The sequence below is a fragment of the Lathyrus oleraceus genome, chromosome 4, assembly GCF_024323335.1.
Source record: "Lathyrus oleraceus cultivar Zhongwan6 chromosome 4, CAAS_Psat_ZW6_1.0, whole genome shotgun sequence".
In the NCBI taxonomy this organism is placed as follows: Eukaryota; Viridiplantae; Streptophyta; class Magnoliopsida; order Fabales; family Fabaceae; genus Lathyrus; species Lathyrus oleraceus.
Genome location: NC_066582.1, coordinates 206,579,143 through 206,601,635, shown reverse-complemented (window position 1 = coordinate 206,601,635; position 22,493 = coordinate 206,579,143). Strand labels below are relative to the sequence as shown.

At 35.6% G+C, this 22,493-nt stretch overlaps 2 protein-coding genes across 2 annotated transcripts; both read right to left on the bottom strand.

Annotated features, from left to right (window-relative positions):
- Nucleotides 1–12,311: 12,311 nt before the first annotated feature.
- On the bottom strand, nt 12,312–12,876 carry LOC127135348 (endonuclease 4-like). The gene is made up of 2 exons (XM_051062084.1): nt 12,711–12,876; nt 12,312–12,626 (listed from the first exon to the last, which is right to left on the bottom strand). The coding sequence occupies exons 1-2, from the start codon at nt 12,856–12,858 to the stop codon at nt 12,532–12,534; spliced, it is 243 nt and encodes an 80-aa protein (XP_050918041.1). The 5' UTR covers nt 12,859–12,876; the 3' UTR covers nt 12,312–12,531.
- A 1,410-nt stretch (nt 12,877–14,286) lies between these two features.
- LOC127136688 (NADPH-dependent aldo-keto reductase, chloroplastic) lies at nt 14,287–20,573 on the bottom strand. The gene is made up of 7 exons (XM_051063220.1): nt 20,516–20,573; nt 20,217–20,272; nt 15,733–15,770; nt 15,308–15,368; nt 15,153–15,228; nt 14,859–14,947; nt 14,287–14,624 (listed from the first exon to the last, which is right to left on the bottom strand). The coding sequence occupies exons 1-7, from the start codon at nt 20,571–20,573 to the stop codon at nt 14,301–14,303; spliced, it is 702 nt and encodes a 233-aa protein (XP_050919177.1). The 3' UTR covers nt 14,287–14,300.
- Nucleotides 20,574–22,493: the final 1,920 nt, after the last annotated feature.

Here is a 22,493-nt window from a genome sequence, read left to right as displayed (position 1 = left end):
AATTAACATTCATTCAACAAATAAAACATCCCGTCCCGATGTTACATCTATCAGAGCATGACCCACTAAAACCACTCTAGACTTCGAGCACTAGCTTCTACTCAACTCACTGCTCGTTACCTGAAAAATATAACTGTAAGGGTGAGTTCCTCAATCGATATAACAAATATTCTAAATCATCATGTTATGTTAAGTAACTTTACACGTTAATCACCCACATCATATCATGCATTCGGTAGCAGCATATTCAACTCAACATCATATTCAAACACAACGTAAATGCAACTCAAATGAGACTCGACTCTTCATGCATGTGGTACCATTTGGAGTAAAACTCCCAACTTAAAATCATTGCCAGTTTAGTGGGCATCAAGGCATAAGCCTTCAACTTTCAACTTAAAAATTTGCCAATCCAGGCCAACGTGGTGTGAGCAAAAGCCCCATAATTTTGCCAATCCAGGCCAACGTGGTGTGAGCAAAAGCCCCGACTTAATGCATATGAATGTATATGGCATGTACGACTTGAAAGTTCAACAACATAAAAACAACGACAACATAACAGCGTTTCCAGCAACAACAACTTAAAATCAACTTTGGCTCATCAGCCTATAACTCCGCATTTTCAACAAAACGACTTATATTCAACTTTGGCTCATCAGCCTACAACTTAATATTTTCCACAAAAACAACTTATCAACATATTTGCATCAACATTTCACATCATAGACTCCACGAATTTATTTATCACAATTGGATACAATAGGCCAATCACCAATTACACTTACATCATAAAAATCAACCATTTTTACATACTGCAACAGTGTTAACCGGTTAACGCTATAGGTTAACCGGTTAACGCAGGAAAATTACACTTCCAGGCAAAACGCAACAGTGTTAACCGGTTAACGCTATAGGTTAACCGGTTAACGCAGGCAAAACTCAACATTTTTCACAATTTATAACAGTGTTAACCGGTTAACACCCTGGGTTAACCGGTTAACGCAGGCGAAACAGCAGTTCCTGCGCTAACACAAGGCAGAATGCAGAGTTTCCGCATTTTTCCGCCGTTGGAGGACTTCCGGACCTCCGATTCCAAATCCGTAAAAAGCGATACGTTCAGAATTTCGCGATACACTCAAATACAGATCCAATTTCAGCTTGAATTCAACTTATTCATCATAATATTTCAGCATCCACAATCCCAATTAGGGTCAAATTAACAGCTTATCACTACCCATTACATGTTAATCGATAATACCCATTAAACGACGATAAACCCCCCTTACCTGAGATAATCCGGCAAATCTCTAAGCTTTAGCTTTTCCGTTCTTCAACCGTGCTCTTCAGTTTTTCTCTTGCCCTTTTCCTCTTCTCTGCAGCTTCTCAACTTTTCACGTGAAAACTCTTCTGTTCCAAAAATGAGACTCTTCTCTTAATTCCAACTTATATATTTTCCCATAATAATTATTATTCCAAATAATAATAATAATAATAATAATAATCCAATAATCCAATTTATTTAATTAAATTAATAAAATAATATTAATTCAATTTAAATACTTCTCTTCTTTTAATCGGGGTGTTACAACTCTCCCCCACTAAAAGAGTTTTCGTCCTCGAAAACATACCTCAAGCAAATAACTCTGGATAGGACTCTTTCATCTGACTCTCCAGTTCCCAAGTCACATTGCCACCTGCTGGTCCTCCCCAGGCTACCTTCACTAAGGCAATCTCTTTACCCCGCAACTGCTTCAACTCTCGATCCTCAATCCTCATAGGCGATGTTTCAACAGTCAGGTTATCTCTCACCTGTACATCATCTACTTGGATCCCATGCGACGGATCATGAATATACCTCCTCAACTGAGACACATGAAAAACCTCATGCAAATTCGCAAGTGATGGCGGTAAAGCGATACGATAGGCTACTTCTCCTATCTTCTCCAAAATCTGATAAGGACCAATAAATCGCGGTGTCAACTTCTTTGACTTCAAAGCTCGACCAACACCTGTTATCGGAGTAACACGAAGAAACACGTGATCTCCCTCTTGAAACTCAAGTGACTTCCTCCTCTTGTCATGATAACTCTTCTGACGACTCTGAGCAATTCTCATCTTCTCCTGAATCATCTTAATCTTTTCTGTAGTCTGTTGAATAATCTCCGGTCCCACCACAGCACTCTCACCGGACTCGTACCAACATAACGGCGTCCGACATCTCCTACCATACAAAGCTTCAAACGGCGCCATACTGATGCTCGAATGAAAACTATTGTTGTAGGTAAACTCAATCAAAGGCAAATAACAGTCCCAAGCACCTCCTTTTTCCAAAACACAAGCTCTCAAAAGATCCTCTAGTGACTGAATCGTCCTCTCCGTCTGACCATCAGTCTGCGGATGATATGCAGAACTCAATCTCAGCTTAGTTCCCAAAGCCTTCTGTAAACCTTCCCAGAACTTCGATGTAAATCTAGGATCTCTGTCCGAAACAATACTAGACGGAATACCATGCAAACTTACAATCTTCTCAATATACAACTCAGCTAGTTTCTCTAACGGATAATCCATTCTGATCGGAATGAAATGAGCCGACTTCGTCAATCTGTCAACAATCACCCAAATGGCTTCAAAATTCTTACTTGTCCTCGGTAAACCAGAAACAAAATCCATACTGATACTATCCCATTTCCACTCTGGAATAGCCAACGGTTGCATTAGCCCAGACGGCTTCTGATGCTCAATCTTTGACTTCTGACAAGTCAAACAAGAATAAACAAAACTCGCAATATCTCTTTTCATTCCCGGCCACCAAAATAACTTCTTTAAATCATGATACATCTTCGTAGCTCCAGGATGAATACTCAACCCACTACGATGTCCTTCTTCAAGAATGTTCTTCTTAAGTTCAGTAACATCCGGAACACACACCCGATTACCAAATTTCAAAATACCATTCTCATCAATTCTGAATTCGCCACCTTGACCTTGATTCACTAGAGTCAACTTATCAACCAGATGCATATCAGATTTCTGACCCTCTCTGATCTCGTCCAGAATACCACTTGTTAACTTCAACATTCCCAATTTAACACTATTGTGAGTACTCTCACACACCAAGCTCAAGTCTCTAAACTGCTCAATTAAATCCAATTCCTTAACCATTAGCATAGACATATGTAATGATTTCCGACTCAATGCATCAGCCACTACGTTTGCTTTACCCGGATGGTAATTCAAACCAAAATCATAATCCTTCAGAAATTCTAACCATCTCCTCTGTCTCATATTCAGCTCTTTCTGATCAAACAAATACTTCAAACTCTTATGGTCACTGAAAACCTCAAATCTTGACCCGTACAAATAATGCCTCCACAACTTCAGAACAAACACCACAGCCGCCAACTCTAAATCGTGCGTCGGATAGTTCCTCTCATGAACCCTCAGTTGTCTCGAAGCATAAGCTATAACCTGCTTATTCTGCATCAACACGCCACCCAAACCCAACAATGAAGCATCACAGTAAACCTCAAATGGTTCCGACGAACTCGGTAATATCAGAATAGGAGCAGTAGTCAGCCTTCTCTTTAACTCTTGGAAACCTTCTTCACATTTTGAGTCCCAAATAAACACTTGCCCCTTTCTAGTCAACATTGTCAACGGTAACGCCAACTTGGAAAATCCCTCAATGAACTTCCTGTAATAACCAGCCAAACCAAGGAAACTTCGAATCTCAGCAACAGACTTCGGAGCTTCCCACTTAGATACCGCTTCTATCTTAGAAGGATCAACAGCAACACCACCTCTTGAAATCACATGACCAAGAAAACTTACCTCTTCTAACCAAAACTCACATTTAGAGAGTTTAGCAAATAACTTCTTTTCTCGGAGAACTTCCAAAACCACTCTCAAATGTTCAGCATGCTCTTCTTCGGATTTCGAATACACCAAAATATCATCAATAAACACCACAACAAACTTGTCTAGGTACGGATGGAAAATCCTATTCATATACTCCATAAATACTCCAGGTGCATTAGTCACACCAAAAGGCATTACAGAATACTCATAATGTCCATACCTTGTCCTGAAAGCAGTCTTCTGAATATCCTCAGTCTTCACGCGTATCTGATGATACCCAGATCTCAAATCTATTTTGCTGAACACACTTGCACCAACCAACTGATCCATCAAATCATCAATCCTCGGCAAGGGATACCGATTCTTGATCGTCACTTTATTCAGTTGCCTGTAGTCCACACACAACCTCATAGTACCTTCTTTCTTCTTAACCAACAACACTGGTGCACCCCACGGTGACACACTCGGACGAATAAATTTCTTATCCAACAGATCTTCCAACTGACTCTTCAATTCAGTTAACTCAACAGCAGACATACGGTACGGAGCCATCGATATCGGTCTAGTACCAGGTACCAAATCAATCGAGAACTCCACTTCGCGTTCTGGTGGTAATTCGTTCACCTCTTCAGGAAACACATCAGGAAAATCACACACCACGGCTAGATCACAAATCACCATCTTATCCTTGGCCTCCAAAGTCGCTAACAGCATGAACAACTTTGCTCCCTCAGCTACTGCCTCATCCACTTGCCTTGCTGATAGGAACAAACTCTTTCCTTCTACAATCTCAGGAAAGATCACCGTTTTATCAAAACAATTGATAGAAACTCGGTTGAACACCAACCAGTTCATACCCAGAATAACATCAATCTGCACTAGTGGAAGACACACTAGGTCCATCCCAAAGTCTCTACCAAAAATACTCAAAGGACAATTTAAGCAAACCGACGTAGTAGTCACTGAACCCTTCGCAGGAGTATCAATTACCATACTACCAAACATCTCAGATATCTCTAACTTAAGTTTCACAGCACACTCCAAAGATATAAAGGAATGAGTCGCACCTGTGTCAATAATAGCTACTAGAGGAAAGCCATTAATATAACACGTACCTCGGATCAAACGATCATCAGCAGAAGTCTCAGAACCCGATAAAGCAAAGACCTTGCCTCCAGACTGATTCCCTTTCTTCGGCTTCTGACACTGACTTCCAATATGCCCTTCTTCGCCACAATTAAAACAAATCACTTCTTTGTGCTTGCAATCAGCTATTGCATGCCCAGTCTTACCACAGCGAAAACACCTCTTTACTTCAGCAGTGCATACATTACTCTTATGACCAGCCTGACCACATTTGAAGCAAACTATACCAGTAGGAGCACCTCCCCCACTAGTTCTCTGAGTCGGAGCAGCTCTTTGTTTCCCTTTCCCAGCTGGAACATCATACGGCTTGCCACGGTTTTGATGTTGCTTGCCTCTGCGATCACTGACAATCTTGTAATGAGCATTATTGTCCTCTTCAAATATCCTGCAGCTATCAACCAGTTCAGTAAAAATGCGTATCTTCTGATACCCAACAGCCTTCTTAATTTCAGAGCGCAGTCCGTTTTCAAACTTGATGCACTTTGAAAATTCAGCACCCGCACCAGTGTAATGAGGATAAAATTTGGACAGCTCCACAAATTTCGCAGCATAATCAGTGACAGACATGTTTCCTTGCTTCAGCTCAAGGAACTCGATTTCCTTCTTACCACGAACATCTTCCGGATAATACTTCCTCAGGAATTCCCTACGGAATACATCCCAAGTAATGTCTTCACCTGCTACGGTCAACCTCTCGTGAGTCTCTAGCCACCAGTCATCAGCTTCGACTGCTAGCATGTGAGTACCATACCGAACCTTCTGAGCTGGAGTGCAATCCATAACACGGAAGATTCTCTCAATCTCTTTCAACCATCCCAAGGCTGCATCTGGATCATGCTTCCCTTTAAACACCGGCGGATTCTCTCTTTGAAAAGTCGCCAAGCTACGTGATCCAGCATCTCCACCAGCATTTGGCAAGTTCTGCACAGCTTGTGCCATCGCTTGCATTGCGGCAGCCATTGCAGCGTCATTCCTTCCAGCCATTTCAACTTATCAATAACACAACTTAAAGTTAGATTGGTAACAATACACAATTGTTAGACAAAACGACACGACAACTGGCCGGACGGACCGACCTGCTCTGATACCACTAATGTAACACCCTTCTAAATACCCCAATTATTCAATAACAACAACAATTATTTATCAGAGTAACTACACAAACAAGGGTGTCACATAACAACTTCTTCACAAAATTCACTATAAAATCAGTCATGCTCATTATTTAATTCATCATAAACACTTCTTTAAAAATTCGCAGCGGATAGAAACATTCAACAACTGTAATATCTTAAAATTAACATTCATTCAACAAATAAAACATCCCGTCCCGATGTTACATCTATCAGAGCATGACCCACTAAAACCACTCTAGACTTCGAGCACTAGCTTCTACTCAACTCACTGCTCGTTACCTGAAAAATATAACTGTAAGGGTGAGTTCCTCAATCGATATAACAAATATTCTAAATCATCATGTTATGTTAAGTAACTTTACACGTTAATCACCCACATCATATCATGCATTCGGTAGCAGCATATTCAACTCAACATCATATTCAAACACAACGTAAATGCAACTCAAATGAGACTCGACTCTTCATGCATGTGGTACCATTTGGAGTAAAACTCCCAACTTAAAATCATTGCCAGTTTAGTGGGCATCAAGGCATAAGCCTTCAACTTTCAACTTAAAAATTTGCCAATCCAGGCCAACGTGGTGTGAGCAAAAGCCCCATAATTTTGCCAATCCAGGCCAATGTGGTGTGAGCAAAAGCCCCGACTTAATGCATATGAATGTATATGGCATGTACGACTTGAAAGTTCAACAACATAAAAACAACGACAACATAACAGCGTTTCCAGCAACAACAACTTAAAATCAACTTTGGCTCATCAGCCTATAACTCCGCATTTTCAACAAAACGACTTATATTCAACTTTGGCTCATCAGCCTACAACTTAATATTTTCCACAAAAACAACTTATCAACATATTTGCATCAACATTTCACATCATAGACTCCACGAATTTATTTATCACAATTGGATACAATAGGCCAATCACCAATTACACTTACATCATAAAAATCAACCATTTTTACATACTGCAACAGTGTTAACCGGTTAACGCTATAGGTTAACCGGTTAACGCAGGAAAATTACACTTCCAGGCAAAACGCAACAGTGTTAACCGGTTAACGCTATAGGTTAACCGGTTAACGCAGGCAAAACTCAACATTTTTCACAATTTATAACAGTGTTAACCGGTTAACACCCTGGGTTAACCGGTTAACGCAGGCGAAACAGCAGTTCCTGCGCTAACACAAGGCAGAATGCAGAGTTTCCGCATTTTTCCGCCGTTGGAGGACTTCCGGACCTCCGATTCCAAATCCGTAAAAAGCGATACGTTCAGAATTTCGCGATACACTCAAATACAGATCCAATTTCAGCTTGAATTCAACTTATTCATCATAATATTTCAGCATCCACAATCCCAATTAGGGTCAAATTAACAGCTTATCACTACCCATTACATGTTAATCGATAATACCCATTAAACGACGATAAACCCCCCTTACCTGAGATAATCCGGCAAATCTCTAAGCTTTAGCTTTTCCGTTCTTCAACCGTGCTCTTCAGTTTTTCTCTTGCCCTTTTCCTCTTCTCTGCAGCTTCTCAACTTTTCACGTGAAAACTCTTCTGTTCCAAAAATGAGACTCTTCTCTTAATTCCAACTTATATATTTTCCCATAATAATTATTATTCCAAATAATAATAATAATAATAATAATAATCCAATAATCCAATTTATTTAATTAAATTAATAAAATAATATTAATTCAATTTAAATACTTCTCTTCTTTTAATCGGGGTGTTACACTAATGACATCATAAGAATTAGTGTTGAATTTTTGTGTACACCACTCTATGTTTCAGTAACTTGGCATAGTTGTTGGTTTGTCTTAGTTGAGTTGTAAATTTAACATATTTGTGTACACCACTTTATTTTTCAGTAACTTGGCATAGTTATTGGTTTGCTTGGTTGAGTTATAAATTTAACAACCAAGAGAGTTGCTATTGAGATTAATCACTAGGGGTTATTGAAGAAAGTGAGTAGGTTCTCATATTTAGGGGGAGTCCTAAATGGAAAATCACTAGATTTAGGGAGAGGCATAGAACTTCAGAGGGTTTAGGGTTCTTATAAGTCTAATTGTTCTAATTCAAAGTTGTTAATTTCCTTTTTTGGGTAGAGTGCCCCCCCTAAACATGGGTGTAGTTTCACTGAACTTGGTTACCAATTTCTTGTGTTATGTTATTACTTTTTGAATTGTGTTTTTATTGTTGTCATACTAGTTTAACAAGTTGGACCATTTGTCCCAACATCGTGTCCAACATCTTTCCCCTCAAGAATAAAATTTTATTTCCTAAGTTGAAGGTTGTGATGAAGGAAAATTCACTATAAGGGACTCAGATGATGATGAAACATGTACAGGTGATTGAGGTTGGAATTTTAGTATGGTTGGGGTTTGTAGAAGAGGAAATTATTGGTTTAGTGGGTGATGGTGTATTATTTTGGATTGAGGAATTTGGTTGGGAATCCGTTGGATGTGTGGTGGTTGGGTGTTACCTTTAAGGAAGCTTAGTGACAGTTAGGGTTTGAATGGGTATGACTGAGATTAAGGGTGATGAATCATGATAAGGAATATAGGGAGGCTATTGAAGGGATATATGGGAATGAGAGTTTGGAGAGTATATCAATTACAAAATTAAATTACTTTACTATGATAATGGAGAATATATCAAATTATAAAATTATAATGGTCAATATATGAGGTGTTAGAGATGAAAAAAAGGTTTGAGTGATAAGTGCATTCAGTTTGAGCCTGTACATATTGTCTTCATTCAGTCGTCGCAGATACATCTCCTTTGTGTACAAATCCTTCACCTCGAAATGCCAAAGAAAAATTTCAATAGAAACCTTATTAGTTTGACACAATTGAGAGACAAATATTAAGTTTTGAGTAATGTTTGGAACATAAAGAATATTTGACAACTTTAAACAAGGATTATTATTGGAAATTGCTATTAAGCTAATATTAATGATAGGAAGGTGATTACCATTTACAACTTGATGATAGTCAGTTCCATGATACTCTTCCTTAATGGACAAATTCCCCATGTCCTTAGTGATGTGTTGGGCCGCACCAGAGTTAAATAAAGAATAAGGTGGAGGTGAGTGATGTAATGCCCTAAACCCCAATAATAATTTATAAAACATTGCGAAAAGTATTAAAACATTGCCAAAGGTGGAATTTCAGTTGAAAACGCAACATATTAATTCAGTTAAAAAAATCATAAAACATAGCAAAGTATTCCTAACCCGATGTTAAAATATAAGACAAAACTGGAATAATACTAATAATCGAAAAGGTCCAGTCAAAACATAAAGTAGAATCAAAACAAACTGAAGAGGCCAACTATTTCGTCCTCCACAAAATAACAAATATCACTCATCAGTCTCAACCTGAGAATTATCTACATAAAGTACATATTTAGAAACATGGAACTAAGAAGAGGTGAGAATAGATTCCATAAATCAAATGGTGTAAAAACAGAAAGGATAGTATACACATCAATTATAATCATTAAAAATATAAAATTGACAACATAGACAAAAATAATTATGCAATGCTTATCTCCTCCACTCCCATGCATGTGGTACCAATCTTTGGATATCATAGGTATGTTACTGAGTGATCCTAAACACTAGACGAAAGTTCTAAACACTGGATGAAAGTCCTAAGCTAACTCTGATATACACGATGTATGATGTTACAAACAAATTCAGTTCTCCTACTAACCTCCTACGCCAATTATTAGCAATGCATGTTAAGGCTAACACTGATCCTTGTGGACCTAAAGTATCAACACTCCCGGTAGGGATAAAAATTTGCTTCACTTTGAACCTAAAGATATCAACATTGCTTATCAGGGCTAAAATATTACATATCAACACTGCCGATAGGGATAAACATTGGTTCACCTTGAAACTAAACCATCAATATTCAACATTGCCTACTCATGAGGTGGCTATTAGTTAAATTGCTCATAAATAAACATAATTCTTTTCTTAATAATTATCACTCAAATTATATGAAATAAGTCGAAGAATCAGAATCTTTACAAAAAATCAAGTCAAACATTCAAATTCGATAAACACAGGGCTGATGGTTGGCCCGTCACGGCCATGATGACTATTGCCATTTAGGTGTGCTACTCGTCACTGCTGACAGTCTGAGGGAATAACGCCTATCATGAGGTGTTGATGATTTGACCGTCACATGGCTGAAGCCCGACATTGCAGATAGTCTAATGTCTTCTTCCCTGATGCGATGAAGATTGGACTGTCACGTAGGGTGATGTCCGTCATCGCTGCAGAATGCATTTTGTGTTTTTCCATAAAAAATAGATCCATATCTAATTTTACTCTGATCATCACATACTCATATGAACATCAATAATCGAATTTTTCCATCACTACAGAACCAGTCATATTTATTCATCAAATCATCACATACTCATATGAACATCAATAATCGAATTTTCAACATAGAATTTCACCATTGATAAAGAACAATCAGAATCACATGCATAACAAAATCAGAGAGGTTTTGCACAAACCTTTCATGATTCAAAAACAACAATCATAAAATAAAAAGAGGGTCAAGGAAAGCTCCACTATCCCTAAGCTATGAAGCTCCGACACGCCATTCACACGATGTGTCACCGTGTCGGGCACGTGTCCGATACGGATACACATATGACACGCGTACGACACCTATCTAACACGTTTTTGAAGTGTTTAACAAAAAAATAAAATTGAATCACAACGGACACGGATACGACACCTTATTTCAAATAAAAGACACAACCCAACTCAAAAAAATTTATAAAAAAAACTCAAATTTTCAAAATTAAAAAAAACGAAAGGGAGTTTTATCTTTCATATTCCACTTTCACACTATACAAAAACATAATCATGATTCCTTATTTTTTTTCATATTCCACTTCTGCTTCTGTTGAAAGAAATTAGAGCACATATTCATTTATCCATTCTTTGAAGAGAAACAAGATGACACCTCATCGAACATAAGCTTTAGTATATGTGCATACTAACCTTCCACTTCTTTTAAGGAGCACTCTCCAATATCATCAAGAGGAAACTAAAATGTGAGAAGTCGCCGGATACGAGTTTGGATAAATAAATGACACGAATTTCTTGAAGTTGTTGACTTGTCTTTGAATGAGTCAGACTTAGAGGCTGATTTTCTCAATGTGGAGTAACTATGATATGGTTTGATCATTTTGTTTTGGTGGATTTATGTCTTATTTTCGTTGATTGAAAGTATTAAGTTTAAATAAACATAAATTTTTCTTCTCATTTTAAACTCTTTATAAATTATGCTATTATTATATTAGTATATAAAATATATACAACTGTGTCAGTGTCCTATGTTTTTTATATTAGTTGGGTCCTCTCAGTCGTGTCTGTATCGTGTTTCGTGTCCTGTCTGAGTCTAGGCTTCATAGCCCCTAAGCTTATACACCCATTATAGAACAATCTCCCCTTAACTCGATTAAGCAGAAATACCTTGAGTTCTTGGTGATGAGAGATCCTGCTTTGCACTTCTCTCTTCTAGGGTTGGCCTCTTTTTTCTTTTTTCTCAAACGGATACGTGTTCTTACAACTCCCCTCATTCTTATAGAGAATAAAATCTTTATTTTATTTTATTTATTTTATTTTCACTAATTCCTTTAATTTTTAATTATTCTATCCACCTCCATGTATTTTATAATTTCACTTTATTAACTACATAATTTCTAACTAGTTAAAAAACCTTCAATTTTTATTATTTATAATATTTTTATATTAATAAATTCTTAATTTAAATTATTACTCTAAAAATAAAATATAGAAATTAAGAATTGCACCAAAAATTAAATAAAATTCTAAATAAAATTTTGAATTGTTATAAGTAAGATTCCACATTTTGAGCAATATGAGTAGTTGGGTGGTGTGGATTGTTGGGGTTAGGGTTGGACAACGGGTCGGGCCGGGCGATTTTGGGCCCAAAACCCTCACCCAGTCCAACCCACGGTTCAAATATGAAGGCCCATTTCCGCCCAATATCAACACGGTTTGGACGGGTTCGGTTTGTGCGGATTGCGGGTTTATTTTAGCGGTTTATTCGGGTTTGTCATAAGCCAGCCTCTTGGCAAAATGGCTACAAAAAGAAGTTTCAGATAATATAAGCTATATATTCAAGACCTCTGACAAAGCAAATTCAGTTACACCTTCGCATGAATAAGCTTTAACTTCAAGCATAATAGCAAACAAAGTGATGTTGCAAAACACACAAACCAACTACATAAAGCCCATCAAAGTGTCGTCAAACTTCCAGTTCTATTAAGCTATAAAACCATGCATTCAAAAGATTACAATAGAAAATGTTGTTGCATTGCATCACTGAAAAATACGATTGAGGGTTGCCGCCAATCGAACTCCTCCTTGAGCTAATCGCAAACTGATGATAGGCAAACATGATAGAAAGTAATCATCTGCAAGACATTGTTTCATGTCAGTCAGAAAATCTAATAAATCTAGTTTTATGCAGAAGTGGTAGAGAGTACTACTAGTACTACCTTCTAGTGTAGCATCTTCAGGGGCGTCTTTATATGCGTATTGACAAGCATCCTTAACACCTTCAGATGCATAAACATTTGGACATGTCGTCTCATCAGAACTGCATGCTTCCCAATCTGCCACTTCATCTGACCATGTTTTCTGCATCAGAATAATTTGAGTAAAAAAACTTGTACAAGATTATAAAGATGTAGAGAAAATTAAAGTGGTTTTGAATGAAATACCGTGATCTTCAAACATAACAGGGCAAAAGGCCCGTCCAAACTCAAAAGAATTTGTATCTTTCTTCTTTAATTTTATTCCACTTGGCATGTCAAATTGAGTTACAAACTCAACAAATGCTTTAAGCGTGGGATAGCCAACCTAAAAAGTTACACGGTAATAAGCTTGCAGTATCAATTTCTAATATTTTCTAGTTACAAGGGAAGTCAAAACACATAGATCGATCCAATGTCTATAAGAAAATTCATATTCTAAATATAACATTTTTAATTCAGCTTTTATATGTGTTCATTGATGGCCATGCTGCTGCCCATGAGTTAATCTAAAATTATCAAACAGCAGTATTAACTGATATTTGCAGCAGAAGAAATACTACCTTAGGAATGTTCCGAGTTCTTAACTCCTGCAAATCCGGCAAGTTGAGATGTCGGATTGTGACATGATCCGGCAGGTTGAGATGTGCATCATATCATAAACTTTAAGAGTCATTGAATTTAAATCCATTGATCTAACAAATCCGGCAGGTTGAGATGTCGGATTGTGACATGATATAGTAAACAATGAATCAATAGAATAAGAATGAAAAAGAAACATACTGGCATATTGGAAATTGCAAAGCTAAGGAGGAGTGTCAGCGAAATGCAAAGCAGACGTCCAACGAAGAGCAAACTTGACGCGATCAACCCATGCACAAACACTTGACAGATCATTATTCGCATAAGCAGGCAGCAACTCAGTATTTAAAATTTAGCATACACGTAGGTTTTCAAGACATGACCAGAAATATACTGATTGTAGTCAATAAATTCAATGATTCGATGAAAAAACTCTTTAGGGAATGTACATATTTGAAAATTCTTCTTCTAGGGCAGGGAAGAGTAACTTTAAATTACATTAAATTAAAAATCAATTTGTCACCAACCTTGGTCTTCCTGAAATGCTATTTGACACATCCGGAGTAAAAAATTTCAGAACATCTTCAAACATAACAGGGCAAAAATTATCAAACATGAGTTAATCTAAAATTATCAAACAACAGTATTAATGTAATTTAAAATTATCAAACAGCAGTATTAATGTAATTTAAAGTTATCAAACAGCAGTATTATCAAACATGAGTTAATCTAAAAATTTTACATAACAGCAGTAAAAATTTAATTCAGCTTTTATATGTGTTCATTGATGGCCATGCTGTTGCCCATGAGTTAATATAAAATTATCAAACAGCAGTATTAACTGACATTTGCAGCAAAAGAAATACTACCTAAGGAATGTTCCGAGTTCTTAACTCTTGCAAAAGCTGAACAAAAGGTTCATTTCAAGTTTGTACTTTCAATTAACAGAAAGGCTTCTTGAAAAAGGCCAATTTAATATGCAGAAACAAAATAATGATCATTCAAGATTTCAAAACTCACAGAGAGGTGGACACCTTTGGAATTGCAAAAATCCTGCAGCTTGTCCTGCCTCCAAGAAGGATGACACTCGACTTGATTGACAGCAGGTGGAATGCGAGCAATCTCCAGCAAATCCCCCAACTTCTTGGTGGAGAAATTGCTTACACCTATAGCCCGTGCCTTGCCAGAGTCATAGAGTGATTCCATCGCCCTCCATGTGCTGGCAATATTAGGTTGCACAAGATTTTCAGGCTTGAAACCTACTGATCCTTTCTTCATCGGAGCAGGCCAATGGATCTGAAAAGGAAGAGTCAACAGTTACCATTTATTCAATCAAGCATGTTCCAAATAAACTATTAAACCACCAGACTTTGAAATTAGATTAAATAAATCCTACATGCATCTAAAAGAAAACATAAAAAATAAAAAGATGAATGAATAAGATAAAAGCCCCTAAGTAATGCAGCATACAAGATAACCAAGCAAGAAATTGGAGAATATGCAAAGAATGAGTGATATGTTATAACATACAAGATACAAATCAACATAATCAAGCTGTAAGTCTGTTAAAGTCCTATCCAATGCTGGCGGTACATCTTCCGGAGCATGATCGGTATTCCTGCAGTACAGACCTTCATATTAAATCCTTAGTTTCTGAACAGCAAAGAAGAGACTAACAAATTCATAAAACTATTTTTCTACCAGCATCATTAATTAACTCATTTAGCTAAAACCACGGTTTTAAAAATCCGTCTGATACTGCAAAAACGGACCCAACAAAACGGTATCGGAAGATACCGATACCGATACCATTATTCACAGCACAGAGTTTCGAGGTAATCCACAAATCTTCACGTTTCACAACACCATCACCAAACAGTTTCTTCAATACAGAGCCAATCTGCAAAAGAAGAAGTCAACTAATCATTTACCTCACACATAAAATCGCATCACCGTTGAGAAAACAAACAATGAATTACCTCCTTCTCGTTGCCATAAACTTGAGCACAATCAATGTGACGATAATAAACCGTTTCATCACTTCAGTAAGTTAGATCAATGGTACTTACTGGCCAAAAACTCATATATATAGGTCATGCATGACTCCAAAAAATCAAAAATCATAGTTGACCTGAAAAATTGGACAACATAAACATTAGTTAAAAGAAGGAGATGAAGGAACAGAGTGAAAACAGAGCAAAATCATGAGTTGTGTCTTTACCTAAGTTCCAAAAATCACGGTTCATGCAGGGGTAGCAAAAGTCACATTCCAGTTTCCAAAGATCAACCCAAAGTAATCAAATATTATGCACAAATCAAGTTTTTAAGTTAGAGAGTTAGAGAGAACAAAGAGATTCATCGAAACAACAACAATATAAGCAAAAAAAACACAAACTTTAATCACCTGTAGAGTGAGAGAACTGGTCCAAAGCCTTTAATCACCTGTAACAACAACAATCATCATAAACCCTAAATTAAAAACCTTAGATTCAGAAACCCTAATTAAAAAATCCTAACTAAGAGTGATTTAACGGAGAGTGTGTGAAACTAAGAGTTACTAACTGGAATGAAAGAGTGAAAGATCTGGAACGAGTGGAGTGAGGGGAGTGAAAGATCTGGAACGGGTGGAGTGAGGGAACGAGAGAGTGAGAGAGTCTGGAAAGGAAAAACGAGACTGAGGGAACGAGAGAGTGAGAGAGTCTGGAAAGGAAAAACGCTGCGTTTCGTAGATGGGCGGGTCTGGGTACCCGTGGGTCCATTTTTGGTACCCGACCCGTTCTTTTGAACCCCCTTTAATCCGGTTTGGTAACCCGGTTGACCCGTTGGCCCGATCCAACTCGCCCAAATTCTTTTTTTTTTCCGGGTTTCACCGGGTTGGGTCGGGTGGTCGGTTTATGTCCACCCCTAGTTGGGGTAGCCTCAAATTTTGTAGCATTGCTTTGCGAAATAATATGGGTTTTTATAGTATTCACAAATGATAGGATTGTTCATGATTGATTTCTTGGTGTTGGAAAGTGTGGAGTCATGGCTATGATAATTCTATTTTAATTCGTATATATATTCCAATTCTAATTTTTACAAGCTACAATTCCATATATAGTCAATTGGACTAGTTATTAGTAATTAAGATGGACTAGTAAAAAGGCAACATAATACCTAGGAACAATGAGACATATCAGCAATATAATAACATTTATGTAATAATTGAGGCAGTAACTAATGCTGAAATAAAGGGGTTGAGCTGGAATCATGAAGCTTCAATGAGAGATAATGAATACAATACTTTATTTCATTCAGTCGCTGTATACCCGAGTCATTTTAGTTGTCTAACATACTTATGCAATATACATGAACCATACTAGTGATCTAGCTCCAATATTCACCATTTCATTTGGCAAGATCATACTAGAAAGCCTTTAAAATGTTTTATTTTTAAATATGAAATAGAATATTTTGGTATTGTTATTTAAAAATCAAATTTAGAGGTAGTATATCAATTCACAATCATTATTCAATGTTGATTTTTGTTTTTACTCACTACTATATATGTTCGTTTTTTTGCATGTGTTTCCTTTACAACTTTATAAACGTAATCTTCATTTTGGGTAATTTGAGACTAGTTGATGTGAGATGTTATGAGACTAGCTTTGTGGTCTAAGAAAAAAGTGAGAGATTTGTGGTACTGATACTATTTTCAAGCACTTCAATGAATGACGTTATTAACTCAAATGGTTCACTTCTAAAACGAATATTTGTCGTAAAAATCACTAATAGATGGATGGATTTGATCGAAGACAAGACATGCCAGGGAATTGACAACAATAAGAGCATTTGTTCGAGTACTGTAACTCTCGAAAAAAATCATCTTTAGTGTTTTAGAAGTGGCCAAAAATATGAATCGTGAATTCTGTCCTCCCACTTAGAGAAGACAATTGAGGATATGAGTAGGTTGGACCCTTTTTGAAAGTAATAGCTAGCAAGACTTAAAAAGCTATTTAAAGGTATGCTTAACTAACTTTTAAAAGAAATATATATACATTTATAATAAATTAGTAACAACCAACGTGATACATTTTTGGATAATATATGGTTTTGGACACTTATTTATTTACAAACGGTTATAAAAATAAAAAATTTAAGAAATATTTTTTTTAAGATTAACAGTACATTTAAGTTGAAATAATAATAAATATAGAAGATGAAAAATAAACAACAATATCAAGAATAATATAATTAAGAATAAAAATTATTGAAATTTATATTAGATAAATTATCGTTTTAGTTTTTTTTTAAATAAAACAATTATTTTATAAGAGATAATAGAATTTTAAAATATGTATTCAATCTTTTTAAAACTTCCTTAATTATTTTATATATTTGTAAAAGTGATCGATAAATTTCTATTATTCAATATTTAAATTAATAATAAAATTGTTTCTCTTTATAACAATAATAATTTTTTCGCATATAAAACAATTTGAATCAATGATGTATTTTTTTTCATATATAAATACTATTTTTATTTTGACATATTTAAAGAATATTTAAATCAATAATAAAGTTATTTCTGTATATACAAATATTTGAATCAACAATATATTTTTTTGGTATATAAATATTTCTTTTTAATAATAGTTATAAAAATACTTAAATCAATAATAGAATTATTGTTCTCGTATATAAAAATATTTAAATAAATAATATATTTTTTCCGTGTATAAATGTTTTATTTGCCTAGACAATATTTATAAACTTTTTAGACAATAAAATATAACAATATTTTACAATACAAAAAAATTACATGTACCAAATAAAGAAATTTCTTTAAATTATACTTTTCATTTTGTCAGAATAATAGAAAATATAAATTTTATTTAACTACGATCTAATATATAATGAAACTCTATTTAAACATTATAAATTTTGAGCGATAAAACTATTCTCATTTTACTATTCAATCTTCTTCATCTCTTTACAATCAACATGGTTATACTATTTATAATTATCCATACGTATCAATACGAGTTAGTTAGAGTGCCTGTAACTTGCAAAGAACTTGTGACATATTGAATGTTTGGTTCACAAATAATGTAGAACTGCATTCGTGAAAAAATAGTTCACAAAATAAATTACAAAACAAACACAGAATACTTCACAAAATAATCCATCATATTATTATGGATTAAGAAAAAACACATAAATCTTAATTAACTCAAAGATAAAAGACAATTATGGACGATGGTTATGTATGTTGAAGACTTGTCACCTGAACAACAGCCTTTTCACCATCAACCTCAAAAACTTGTCCATGAAGGAGAATTGCCATCCAAGGCGTAACGGAATATAAAAATTTCTCCTTTAATGATTCTTACGAATGGGCATGATCAGTGATAGAATCGTTACCTCTTGTGGCGATTCAAACCTTTGGCGCAGATTCCTTGTAACGATCAAAACCTTGGATACAGATCCACGGGACGATCACGAACGTTGAACGATGACAACGTCTCTACTCAGTCCACACGAACGGATTCCTTGACAACGTCTCTACTCAGTCCACACGAACGGATTCCTTCGATCTCAGTGCTAGCTGGTACGAATGAAGGCTTTGAGTGAGAGAGAGAAACGAAATTCCAACTCTTCACTTGAGTTGAGTCTGAGTGGAGTGACAATGCTTCTACCCAAGGGGTTCTATTTATAGAACCACTTGTGTGTGCTTCAAGCTAAAAAACCCACTTAAGTGTATTTTGGCCCATATCTCATAATATGCCAAAATCACTTAAGTATTTGGTACCTTACTATATTTCGTCTCCCACTTAAGTGCACCGTACCTTACGGTGTTCCTTAATTACTCTATTTTTCATTAATCCGTCCTTTGTGTGTGACCCTGTAGGTTTTCACGACGTTGACAATTATATTAAATCACGCATTTAACATAATAAACAGTGAGCGGTATCTAGCAACACATCACTGCTACCCAAGTCACGAAAATGTCATGTGATCTGACAAAACCTCTTGTGATAATAATTATGTGTATAATTACCCCTTTGCCCTTATGTTTATATTGAACACAAGGTACAGATCGTGTCATCCTTGTCCAGTTCAATATTGGGCCCATAGACATTTATCCTGTTACGCAGGATGGACAAATTCCATCTAGGACACTCATGTCCCTCAGCATGCTTTGTGTAGTACCCATCAACTGTTTTTATGGTTATCCAGTTATGGACAACGTTGGATCAACAATAAAGCACTTGACTCTACATCTAGGATCCATAGTGGTTTCAGGTCGAAGAGTGGTATACACTATTATCACCATGAGAATAACTTATGACATTTTGCATAACTTTCTATATAGTATTCTCATAGCGGGTCAATCTGGTATAAATATTACTCTTAATATTCATACTTATGTTTAAGACTTGATAACTCTTTATCCATGATCCATGAGATGTGATCATCAGTCTACAAACATAATAGTCTTAATTCTTTAATGTTATCCCACTTCACACTAAAGCTCAACTACGGATACTTTAAGAATAGTGTCCTTATGTTTAATGTGCTCTCATGATTAAGTCACACTTAATACATTAAGTGGACTATCTATTCCAGAGACTTTATTAATCAACCATTAATAAAGAAAAAACCTTTTATTAATTAAAATAATTCGATACAAGTACCAAAAGTATTGGCCTCTAGGATTTACACCAACAGTCCACACCTGGTAGTTCCATCTCCTAAACGAATATCGACAATCTCTTGATATTTGGGTCCTTAATGCAGTTGACCAAAGTAAAATTTAGTCACACCATATAGAAAACAGTCACATTAAAAACATCAAAAGATCAAAATATTCAATAAGAATATCAGCAAACATACTGCCAATATTACCTTGACTTTCTCAAGAATGAGCAATGGTCCAGTAACTCCATATACAATTATGTATTCTGCAATATCAATGAACATAAATAATTTACAGTGAAACAAAATAACAACAGAATGAATACCGTGAATTACCAATGTTGATCGATAAATCCATCAGTCTTACTTATAACATGTTTTTTTTCAGGCATAACAACGGAAAATTCATATCCTTTTATGGATTTACCAATGTCTAGTGTATACAGAGCCTCAGGGAATCGGATCCCAAAAGAAAATTAAACAGAAAGATAAACTAAATAGATGCATACCGATTCCTATCTCCAAGGTGCCATCGTCAATGCCATTAGCATATTGAGCCACACCCATCTTTGAACATTAAACAATCAAATAAAACAAAAGTGCAAGAGACAATACATGCCAAATCAAAAATACAAATAAGAAGCACGACTTAAGCAGCACAAATTCCATAATAATTAAGGCAGAGCGAACAACAAAAAGATAAAAAGAACAAACAAAATCAATAAAAAAAATCTAGTACAATGAAAAAAGAATAAACTCTTAATCATAGAGTAGTTTTTCAAATTATCATTGCAGTCATTTTCAAAGCTTTTGTCACAGTCCGTGTTTGATTGCATAGTTGACAATGACAATCTCAAACAAAATGAAATTATTTAATCACACTCACCATTCCAAAAACTTCAGTCCCTTACCAATAACTTCTTCTCTCTTTTCTCTTTCAGGTTTCCACCAAGTCTCCTCGGTTTCAATCTATAAACAATTTTATTTAGCACAAGTGACCTAATTTTAGTGACCGAGTTTGTGACCAGAATAGAGACCGAATTTGTGACCGTTTTTAGTTTATTAAAAAATATAAAATAAAATGTGTTGTTAGGTAGGATTGAATTCAAGAATGTTGCTTTTCAACTTAAGCACACACATTACCACTAAGACCACATAGTTATTAATTATATATGGACGCTTATATATATATATCACTACGCTAAATAAGGGAAAAGATGGCGCTTTTTTTGGCCTATAACAGCGTTTTAAAGCGCCCTCTAATCTGGCGCTGGCATAGGTAAAGACAACGCTTTTTTTCCTGGTGAAAGCGCTGTCTAAAGTGGCTCTTTAAGCCCTTTAAGAGCCACTTTAGAGGGCGCTTTTTAAAGAAAGCGCCCTCTAAAGTGGAAACATTTAAGGATTTAGAGGGCGCTTTTACTGGAAAGCGCCCTCTAAAGTGGAAACTTTTAAGGGTTTAGAGGGCGCTTTTACTGGAAAGCGCCCTCTAAAGTGGAAATTTAAAGGGTTTAGAGGGCGCTTATTTTGGGAAGCGCCCTCTAAAGTGGGTGGTTATTTAATTTTTTTTTTTTAAAAAGCGCTATATTTTTTTATTTATTTTAGACAACCTGTATATTGAAGCAGTACACCCAAAACTGTATAATTTGAAGCCCTTTTTCACACATTGCATTCAACAAGCCTTATATACAACAATCCATACATATACAACAATCCACTGATATATAATCGTTTAACTTCTAAAGATTCTAAATATACAACCAATTCATAACTTAAAAAGAAATAAAACTAAGTAGCAAAAGCATCTCTGAGATGTATGTTTTTTTTGCTAGCAGCAGTCTTCTTAGCAACAACCTCTTTTTGTTCAATATCAATAGCATGAACCTAAAATATCATAAAATTAGTTAGGTGAAGTATAAGATCAAGAATTAACATTTTCTATGCATAAATATCATATAATTGTGTTTATATCTTTTTTTTTGATGCAACTGACTCGATTTGCTGCGTAATCCCCTTATATTTTTGGTCCCTTATCTTTTGAAGATAGAATTGATATTTGTTTAGATGGACATGTTCCATTGTCGTAGAGGGATACTTTCAAATATCTAGCATCATCATCTACGCGAATGAGGCTTGACGACAATGGAACATCTCCATCTAAACAAATATCAATTGATACTTTCAAGTATCCCTTGCCCCTTGCACGAATGATTGACTTCATAATAGCCATTTTACCTGTAATAAAGAAAACAATTAAAATCAGATGACAAATATAAAAACAATTAAAATCATAAAAGTCATTTTACCTGTAATAAAGAAAACAATTAAAATCATTTGACCTGTACCTTTTTCACTAAGTTCTCTTTCTTTTCTTGGTTGGAATATGTTCTACATGTCTCTTAACAACACGGACGGTTGGATTGATCCAAATACCCTCATTATGATCATTTCTAATATATGAATCATTTGATATAATATTCTCATCTTGAT

Coding starts and splice junctions, on each gene's coding strand:
- LOC127135348 (XM_051062084.1), bottom strand. CDS start 12,858: ATGCAGAAAACATGGTCAGATGAAGTGGCAGATTGGGAAGCATGCAGT. Junction 12,627..12,710: donor TGAAGATGCTACACTAGAAG/GTAGTACTAGTA, acceptor AATGTCTTGCAG/ATGATTACTTTCTATCATGT.
- LOC127136688 (XM_051063220.1), bottom strand. CDS start 20,573: ATGGGTGTGGCTCAATATGCTAATGGCATTGACGATGGCACCTTGGAG. Junction 15,229..15,307: donor TTTATGGCAACGAGAAGGAG/GTAATTCATTGT, acceptor CTTCTTTTGCAG/ATTGGCTCTGTATTGAAGAA. Junction 14,625..14,858: donor ATTATGTTGATTTGTATCTT/GTATGTTATAAC, acceptor CTTCCTTTTCAG/ATCCATTGGCCTGCTCCGAT.